Source organism: Triticum dicoccoides, chromosome 2A (genome assembly GCF_002162155.2).
Source record: "Triticum dicoccoides isolate Atlit2015 ecotype Zavitan chromosome 2A, WEW_v2.0, whole genome shotgun sequence".
Classification (NCBI taxonomy): domain Eukaryota; kingdom Viridiplantae; phylum Streptophyta; class Magnoliopsida; order Poales; family Poaceae; genus Triticum; species Triticum dicoccoides.
In genome coordinates, this window is record NC_041382.1 from 620,390,085 (window position 1) to 620,399,639 (window position 9,555).

The 9,555-nt window shown below is 45.1% G+C and overlaps 2 protein-coding genes across 4 annotated transcripts; both read right to left on the minus strand.

Moving 5' to 3' along the window:
* Positions 1–2,181: 2,181 nt before the first annotated feature.
* On the minus strand, positions 2,182–3,572 carry LOC119355791. Its single transcript, XM_037622667.1, has one exon. It carries the CDS (start codon positions 2,834–2,836, stop codon positions 2,435–2,437), a length of 402 nt encoding a protein of 133 aa, XP_037478564.1. The 5' UTR covers positions 2,837–3,572; the 3' UTR covers positions 2,182–2,434.
* A 433-nt stretch (positions 3,573–4,005) lies between these two features.
* Positions 4,006–8,823, minus strand: LOC119355792 (UPF0426 protein At1g28150, chloroplastic-like). Of its 3 annotated transcripts, XM_037622669.1 has the most exons (4): positions 8,645–8,823; positions 8,414–8,563; positions 7,577–7,760; positions 4,006–4,324 (listed from the first exon to the last, which is right to left on the minus strand). In XM_037622669.1, the coding sequence occupies exons 1-3, from the start codon at positions 8,708–8,710 to the stop codon at positions 7,578–7,580; spliced, it is 399 nt and encodes a 132-aa protein (XP_037478566.1). In that variant the 5' UTR covers positions 8,711–8,823; the 3' UTR covers positions 4,006–4,324; position 7,577. The 3 variants fall into 3 exon arrangements, with proteins under 3 accessions (XP_037478566.1, XP_037478567.1, XP_037478565.1); XM_037622670.1 differs by lacking the exon at positions 4,006–4,324 and having other exon boundaries at positions 7,425–7,760; positions 8,414–8,554; XM_037622668.1 differs by lacking the exon at positions 4,006–4,324 and having other exon boundaries at positions 7,425–7,760.
* Between the last annotated feature and the right edge of the window lie 732 nt (positions 8,824–9,555).

Consider the following 9,555-nt stretch of genomic DNA (forward strand, 5'->3'; position numbering starts at 1 on the left):
TGCTGTACCTCAGTACCTGCATGCATGATTCTTGGACGAGTACTACTGTAGTTGCATTGCATGTAACCTATAACTAATAATACAGGGTCAACGCTTGTCTTCCGAGTCGTGAGAAGGACATGACACGGCCGGGCACACAGGCATACAGTAGCGGCTAGCTGTAGGAGTACGTGATACAAATGTCAAATTAGGGAATTAAACTCCTGGCGGTGCTCCTATCTGCCACCAGCGAACGGCCGGAGATGGTTATGGGGTTGACTCTCTAGACTCCAGAAGTTTGCTTCGATCCCAACTCCTACACATCCATGGCAACCAGATACTTCCATGGAGTCGAGTTGTTTGACTCTTCCCCTAGCTCCAGCTAGCGAGTAGTCAAGTTGCCTCGCCTCCGCCAACGGCTTGAATGCAGAGGCGTCACGGCCGGCGCCGGTGGCTGCCGCCGAAACTCTTTTCAGATTAGCCGTTCGCGACAAGGGAACGCGCGCGTGCGTGGCCACCCGGCGCCACCACACCCAGCCCATGTGTTCCAAAAACGATGCTATCTCGTCTCTGTTCAGCGCCCCTCGTTTTTCTCCTCCAAAATGGACATAAATGAAAGTATTCCTATCTGATGGAGTAGACCTCAAGCCCTCAACCACCATCCTCCCAACAAGACGATCGGGCTAGCGTCCAAGTTTGACCTAAGGAAGCCTCGTGCGTACGGCCGGCCGTCCACGGGGCCTGTATACATACATACATGCACCGTATCGAACCTAGCTCGCGGGCAGGCACGATGGATGGATGGATGGATGGATACACCACCGTGGAGTGTTGTTGCCCCGGTGCAGTTGGACGTCCATTCTGGCCGTAATGAGGTCCGCCCCGGTGCAGCTCCAACCGCGCGCCCCAACTGCACGCACCCATGGTGACCATGATGCACCATCATCTCCGACCCTGGTGTGGTGTGGTATCCCGATGGACAACCGCGCGACGGCAACGCTGACGGTGATGCCTAACACGAGCGGCGGGGGCACTGTGCTTCTCTTCTGTGGCTGTGGGCTCCTGTCTGTCTCCGCGCCAGTCTCCTGGCCACTTGACCACCATAACTACTAGTAACCCAGCACCCAGCACCCAGCCGTATGATTTGACTGAATAACCACACAGTGCCTTCAGCACGAAGAGGAAACCACGATAGCCCTCTGTCAATCTATGCTCTGCTGCTAACAGTTATTACTTATTACTGACGGCCGGGGAACGTAGCACCGAGGCCCCGCGCGAACCATCTATAGCGTTCGGTAGAGCTCACCGACTTGCATTCCAGCGTGCAACACATCGTACTACTAGCCTAGTACTCCTGTATGTTCCCATCGAGCGAGAGCATATCAGCCATATTCGTGAAATGGTTAGTTCGAGTGGACATCACGGAGGCCGCACGGGTCGCCGAGTAAATGCACGATAGCTAGCTAGCTAGCTAGTACTACAGTGGTACTACTACTAGTAGGATGCATGAACGACATTTCTGATGTCCACGGTGCAGACTTCAGGTTCAGGGCGAGAGACGTTCACATGAAGGATTTGATCGAGCAGCGACGAAAGAGGAAAGTTTCATGGCACGGAGTGTTATATCCACCGATTCAGGCTGTCTGCGGCCTGCGTGCCACTTGGAAAACGAACGGCATTCAAAGCCCAAACCCTCAACTGCAAACAGATACGTATACAATTCTATTTTTTTGACGGGAAACACAGGTACGTACAGTCATTGTGGTACAACGACGGTAGTAACAGCAAAAGGGGCTTTGTCTTGGAGCCACGAGGGTTTTCATCTTATGTGCATGCATGAACCGTGCGAGTTGCTGGCGCACAGTGGCATCCAGCGAGGAAAACGGTGCCAGAACAGCAACGGATCGAACTGGAAAGGAGTGCTAGTGGCACCACCATCCATCCATCCATCCACAACACGTGACGATAATCCGTGTAGTACACTAGAAGAACAGTTGGTTCGTTCAGGTTGAGGTCTCCCTCATCCCCACAGCCGTCATGACGCGGGAGTCGCCATGCCCTACAACCGCATGACCACATGACTTTTGCGTCTCGGAAAGCTGCACACAACGATCGCAGTGCAGTGCTCGACGGTTTCGTTTCTCCGCTACGTACAGTCGGCATTGTCACGTGCGGGAAACTATTCATCGACAGGGGAGAAGATGAGATGAGACGAGATCACGTTCAAACTTGGCACACAACCGTGGTACATTTCTTTTAGAGTACGTAGAACCCATCCACTACCTACACTGCATGCGACCATGATGGCGGGAAGCTTGCCTGCTTATTCAACCGGTGCATGAACCCTATGGAAGGGAAAGCAAATGTACTGTAGCTAACATGCATGGATCGACCACGACGACACGACACGACACGGAACCCAGAAGAGGGAAGGGAAGGAACAGCAACGAACGGTCTAGCAGGTGGGCACGCACTTCTTGCACCTGACGACGCACCGGGTGGGGGGGACGTGGCTGAGGCCGGCGGCGGCGGCGGCGTGCGACGTCTTGTAGCACCGCTTGCCGCACAGCACCTTCTTCCTCCGGCACATGTCGGCGGGGATGCAGTTCACGGAAGACTTCTTCAGCCGCTTCTTCGCCCCCGCCGGATGGCCGTGCCCCTTCTTCGCCGAGGCGTCCACCTCCGCGGCCGCGGCGGAGCGCCAGCCGTCCGCCCCCGCGCGGCCCGCCGACGTGAGGAAGCTGCCGGCCTTGGCGATGAGCTCGCCCAGGGTGCTGCCCTCGCGGGCGGCGAGCGAGAGCCTGCTCCCCGTGGCCACGGCGAGCAGAAGCACCACCAGGAAGCAGGACGCCTTCATGCTGGCCGCCGTGTCGATCGACCAGCTCGGCCGAACACCGTCACCCTGTGATGTGATGTTACAGTACCACTCGCCACTTGTTACTTACCGGTGCAGTTGAGGTCATGGTAACACTGTTCTCTTATATAGGAAGTCAAGTCATCGGTAATGCATGGGGCATGGCATGGAAACGGGAGCCATCTGCATGGGCTACCTAACTACTGTGAACATCAAATGCGTGTCAACATGGCGATGAACGTACGGGGTGGGGCGTGAAGCGTGACACTGCGTGTGAGGAGCCGTGGACGAAACAGCCATGGGGGTGCCATGATTTGTGGGTTTCAGATGGCATCCTTCCTAGCAAAATATCGGGGATGAATGCTTAATGGTGCTTCACTTGGGCACGAAAATGGCACGATAATGGTCAGGTCACTTGCATTGCATGAGCAGTAGCTCTTCTTCCACAGTACTACCAAAAGACAGGTGTACTGACAGTGGCTTCTCATGATGCCGCCCTGATTATGTCTGCGTAGTTTGATTGCAAGGAACTGTTTCTATCCCGAGCCAGGTGTCTGTGGTATTATGGTCTCTTAAGCTCGAGGAGAACTGGAGAACTAAACTATGAAGATGATAAAAGAAAATATTTGATCGCTTGATTGATTGACTGATTTAAAAGATCACAACATTGTCATTTATTAGGACGACATTGAACTGTATCCCATGACCCCCGGTGTCGAAGAGCTTTCAGCCATGCTTGGTGTCGAAGAGTTCCTCCTTCACTGTAGCAAGTCAAGTTCACACATACGAGCACCGGGGGAAGAAGCATAATTGCAATTCAAATATATAAAATGTTGGTACATGATGAAGAGTCCAACTCTAGAAGGAAACTCTTCCTCAGGAGGGAAAACTTTGCAAACGAGAACCATGTAATTAAAACCAAATTTGCGGTGACCAATGAAAATGATGTGTGTGCTGTGCTTCATGCTACATGTAAGGCATAATAATACTCATATCTGCAACACTTCAGTACCAGTACCAAGAAATTGGTGAACTTCTTTTTAAGGCCCAAGAAATCGACAAGGTTTCTGGATGAGAATTCACAACTGGTACTCTTATCTCCTAATTGATTACTGCTACCAGTACCAACTGAAGTTCAAATTCATATACCTATTTCGAGGAAAATTTCTGGATGAGAATTCACAGCGTTTCTCGGTCGGCATTCAAAGGCGATCCTTGTCCAACAAGAAGCATAACAAACTAGGGAGGAAATGAAGTCATCGTCAGGCAGATAGCAGTTGCAATGACTTATCACTTGTGTTCACGTCATTGGTCAAAACAGCGACGATAACAGCTACTGGCACTGGAATGCCAACCATTCCACAACCATAATAACACAGCTCGCAAGCAAGTTGCAGCCGGAAACTTACAAGCGAAGGATGCCCTTCAGGCCAGTGCAGCTAGATCCTTGTCCATCATTCGATTATTAGTTGGAAAGCACCGCCCAACAACCTGCACAGCTAAACCGAATTATCAACCAGAAACACTCAAAAAACCGGGATCCGACTACGTCGAAGTCGAACTAAGAAAAGTTTGGGCTTGAAACAGAGGCCTCCAATTGGAAAGGGAAGTCTACTGGCTCTAATTAAACGGACAATTCGTCAGAGAGATACACGTGGGTCATTTATGCATTATTAACAGCAACCGGCCTAAGGCATCGTGTAAACTGTCAGTTGGCAAGGCATTGGGCATTTGGTTAGAGGTCACAGATCTCCCAGCAGACACAGAACAACCGCCACCGTACCAGAGCTGATTAGTATTAGTCAATGCTTATAATGATGTAGATACAGGAGTGCTCGCTCCTGTACAAGTGACAAGACCACTGACGAGAAAAGCCAAACAGCATGTTATGGAGGCAAATATGATGGCCTACTTTCCAGTCCACATATGCACACAATAAAAAAAAAGGAGAAAGGAGATAAACCCAATACTAAGAACATGAAAGGCAGAACCTTATATGGAACGACACATTCGTTGCTCATAAAAGATAGGAAGCAGAGATAATCGTTTTGGACAGGTCTTCGTAATGGGTGAACTTCTTTTTAAGGCCCAAGAAATCGACAAGGTCAGCTCCCAAATCCAGAAATCTCCAATACTTGGTGCATTAACATTATTAGTGTTAGGGCAACGTGACGACAGCATGATTGTCTGGATAAACTTAGTAACCGAACCAACCGAGGAAACTGGAATCGAACAGTGAAAACAGGTACAGTGCTGAAGACAATCTTGATAAAGGTACAGTGCTGAAGGAACATGAATTGTTAAGGCTTGTGAAATAACACCATCGTCTGCACTGTCATGTCAAGACACGCAAGCCTATGCTTCTCCCAGTTTGAAAATATTGGTGGCAAGACTTCATTGTTCATTGACCTAGCAAAATGGCAGTGTCCACAGCTTTCTCCAGGTAACAATATTCCATGACACTTAAGGAAAACAGACCACCTCAGGTAAGGCTTCACATGTTTAAGCATATTATTTTGAAAGGTTAAACAGAAAACTACTGATCATTGGAGAAATCTGTGTGAAGCATAGAAGTAATTTATATAAATAGCGCCATCCTAGATTAAACCAAGAGTATATATGCCCACAGCAACCTAGTAAAAATTTACTATCATTAAAATAAAACACACGTTCTTCCTTGCAAAAAACAAAATAGTCGATCAACGAATGTCCACATACTTATTTTAGAATAGCACAACACACATGCAACATATTTTGAAAACATAGATTATTTCAGCAAGAATCTGGCTAAGAAACCATTGGTCAACCAATGTCCAGAAACTACATTCAAACTAAGAATGACGTATCGAGTCTCAAGACCTTTATCTCAGGCCAACTTCAAAAATCAGAAATGAACTACAAATCTTACTTTCTTGAGTGCACAGAAAAACAATGTCCAACAGTAATGCTCCTGAAAAGCAGTTTGGTGGGCTAAAAATTCCCCTTTGTAAAGGGTATTAATATGGCAGACTACTACATTTCCATATGCAGTTCTTAACCCCCCTAGAAACGATTCTTCAAAACATACATGTCATGAATCCATGCAATAACTACTATTTCTAGTAAGTCATGGCTGTCAACCTGTCATGCACAATGCAATAATTTTAACTCTGAACTAGTGTACTACTTATGTCTTAAAGTCTAAAGTGATAAAACATTACATAATATCCATGTCAAACCTAATACAGAATACTTATCGCATGTCAGGGGTAAGGTAATTGAAGTAACTAGCCAGTATTAAGATTAGGCATAAGCATAATAAACTGATGCATCCGAAGACGTTCAATCTAGAATAGAGACTAGGTGGGGAAGCAAAAGATGCAAGAGAGCCTTTTTCCATGGTTAGACTCAACCTAACACTTTACTCGAAGCCACATGATGCATGGGCCAAGAATATACTTCTGTCACATTAGACATAGACCATGAAAGACATCACAAGATGATGAGAAACACACTATTTTTTAATAGTCAAGCTCACATTAGACGAAGATCATGAAGGACAGCACAAGGTGATGAAAGACACACTGTTTTGGTAGTCAAGCTCCAGTGCAAATAAATGCATTTTTGAGACTTCCAAAACTAGATCATAATATCTTCAATGCGCGCAAAATTGAACAGGAAAGTGCCTACTAACTGAAAGGCCATGGCTATGTTTGATCATCCAGTTATCCATCAATCGCTGTGATGGGTTCTGTCCTCTCTTTTTGCTGAAAAAACATTATTCATTTTGTGGGTCTGAAAATGACAACAGTTCGAAAAATAGCATGAAAGCAGGGCCAGAATTACTACACGTACTGAAGAAACAAGACATCCCATGTTCATATGGCTATCTTGCTAAAATTTTCGCGAGCACGCCACCAAGCATGTGTCATGTTTCATTACAAGAAGAATGCCGAGAAGGCGCAAAGTCCAACTACAATGAAACCGAAAAAAAAAAGACGATGCAAACACAAAGAGAAGAAAGGATGCAAAAGCATTGAAAATAAGCTAAGTTAAGTAAACTACCAAAAAGAAGACAGAGAATGGCCGAGAAATTCACTCTCTGGCTATCTTGCTTAATTGCCAACATATACAACTGCTTCAACCCCATAAGTGAAAATATTCCAAAAGTAACTCAAAAGGGATACGGCTTAAAAAGGGGATAATGAAGTCTCAGCAGAAGGCCAAAAGCTGCATTTCTTAGAACTGCAACATTTTACCACAACTCACAAATAGAAGTATGCATCTCTATGGGTGAATGTTTCCTTTTTCCGTTTCAATCATCTCAATTTGTTCTGCCCACAGTAATTTCTTACTTCCTCCCTCCGGGTTTATTGGTGCCCATCACACTTTGTGTCGAATTTTGACCATATATTTGATTAGCAAAATATAGTTGTATGCCATGAAAAACTTGTTGTTGGATTTGTATTCTAAAGATGTTTCCAACGATACTGTTTTTGTGGTATATAACTTGCATTTTGCTAGTTAAATATATGGTCAAAGTTTGACCCAAAATACGAAGGGAACTAATAAGATGTAGTATTAGTGTTATACCCACTAAGAAGAGGCACAGTTTGCAAATAATGACAATGTGCTAATATTTTGACTTAGAGCTGTACTATAAACACAAAAATATGGGCAAGCATTTTATTGCTTAGATATTACAAATATTCAGGATAAGTTACAAGTAAGGCTGTAAAGGAGGGCAAAAGGCAACTAATGCACCTCACTCAATCTCAATTTGCTGGGGTCCATCATTTTGAGCTCCCTCATTTGATTCCTCGGTGCTGTTCTCCTCAGCTATTCCAGAAGCCTCTACCGTTCGAGTAACCCACTCCTTAAGAGGATCCTCATTCAGGTCAAGCCTTAAGAGACCAGCAAACACGCCACCCATGAATGCAACTGGCTCCTACGCACGAGGCATGCAAAACATCAACATATGTTATTGCTTGAACAAACAACAAACTGTAAATTCGAGAGATTATAGTCAATGTGATGGCCCCTGAAATTCTAACTAGTCATCCTTAATTTTCTACCTTTTGTTTGCACTTTCTCCAAAACTTTCTACCCCCAAATTTTATGAAGTTGGGAGATTCTATGGCAGCAAGCAAGAACTTTAGGAAGCACACATTTACTACAGAAAGAGAATCATGCACACATATAAGTGGAAGTTGTTACTTTTTTTATCCCCTTCACCCAGAAGATAATAACAACTGCAGTTAAGAGTAAACCCTATGTGTCAATTCTTTTGTGCTCCTTCACTGAATGAACATCGAAGTAGCGAATTATTGTCTGGATAAGAGAACTAAGCAATTGTGATAAACTATCTCTTCTCTATACAGATGCCAGGAAAGGAACTCTTTGATGACTCGAAATTCTACAAATCTGCAACTACGAGAGATTACCTAAGCATAAGTGATGGATCTAAATCTAATGGCCAGTTAACAATCTAATAGAGCAAACACGCGCATCAAGGAACCGTATGCTCAACTGTACACAAACGCCAAACCGATGAACCAACTCCACTACCCCAATACCAGCCCAGCTTCACACAGAATTTACCTTCAAGGCCTCCCGGAGGATGCGTTCGTCCCCGAAAGGATTGAAGCATGCTCGCACGGCACCCACCGCTCCCCTCCCCCTCCTCTGCCGCCGAGCAGCTGCACAGGGAGAGCTCCTCCCGGAAGCCGGACCGGGAAACCTCTGCGGAAACTAGAGAAAACGCATCAGCACGGCGCGGCTCAGCTCTGCCTTGAGCAATCGAGGGTTTCTGTGCCAGGCGCTGGAAATTACGGCGGCGCGGGTTCGCGGGGCGGAGAGCAGGAGCGCGGAGGCGCCGGATGGGCAGTAGGTGGCCATGGATAGCGCGCCTCGAGGGCTCGGTGAGCGGCGAAATGCGAGCTGCCTTGTTGCCTCGGGGTCGGAGGCGGAGGGGATCTTTTCTGGAGCCGCGGGCGAACGCAGAGGTGCAGCGCGAATGCTATGTCTCGCTTATAGCGAGACTAGCAGCGCGCAGGCGTATGAGCCGGCCCAACAGAGTGTTACTCGCTCCTTCTTCGTTGGTCGATCTCTTTGCTTACGTGTTCATTCGGAATTTTTTTTTGTTTTCTTATTTCTTCCCTGTCTTTTTATCGTTACAATTTTGAATTTCTTGTTTTTCCTTTCGAGTTTCTTTGATTTCTGTTTGTTTCTTTCATGGTTTTCATTGTATTCTTTTTTCTCATTTTTTTCTTTGTTTTTTGGTTTTCACTATTTTTCATTCTTTTGCACTTGTTTCTTCGGTTTTTTTGTTTTATTTTTTCTTTGGTTTCCATTGTTTCTTATTAGGGTTTTCATTGGATTTTTCATGTTTCTTTGTTTCTTTTTTATGTTTTCATTGGTTTTTTTGTGTTTCTTTGTTTCTTTTGGATTTCATTTTACATTTTTCGTATACATCAAGAACATTTTTCTATTACATGTTTAATATTTTTTAATACAAATTTTACATATTTGCTTACACGGTCAATTTTTTTATAAACATTTTCAAATATTTGATTAACATTTTTAAATAAAATATTAACATTTTAATACATAGTCAAAAAATTTTGTATACATATTAACATTTTCAAATGCTTGATTACATATTTAAGGTATAAGATTAACATTTTTAATACATAGTCAATATATTTTTATACACATTTATTATATATCAAATGCTCGGTTAA

What these genes read in the sequence shown, in the direction of transcription:
- LOC119355791 (XM_037622667.1), bottom strand. Translation starts at nt 2,836, where the DNA reads ATGAAGGCGTCCTGCTTCCTGGTGGTGCTTCTGCTCGCCGTGGCCACG.
- LOC119355792 (XM_037622669.1), bottom strand. Translation starts at nt 8,710, where the DNA reads ATGGCCACCTACTGCCCATCCGGCGCCTCCGCGCTCCTGCTCTCCGCC. An exon ending in CCCCGCGAACCCGCGCCGCC is followed by an intron (nt 8,564 to 8,644) that starts GTAATTTCCAGC and finishes CGTTTTCTCTAG; the next exon opens with TTTCCGCAGAGGTTTCCCGG. An exon ending in TCCTCCGGGAGGCCTTGAAG is followed by an intron (nt 7,761 to 8,413) that starts GTAAATTCTGTG and finishes CCTCGTGCGTAG; the next exon opens with GAGCCAGTTGCATTCATGGG.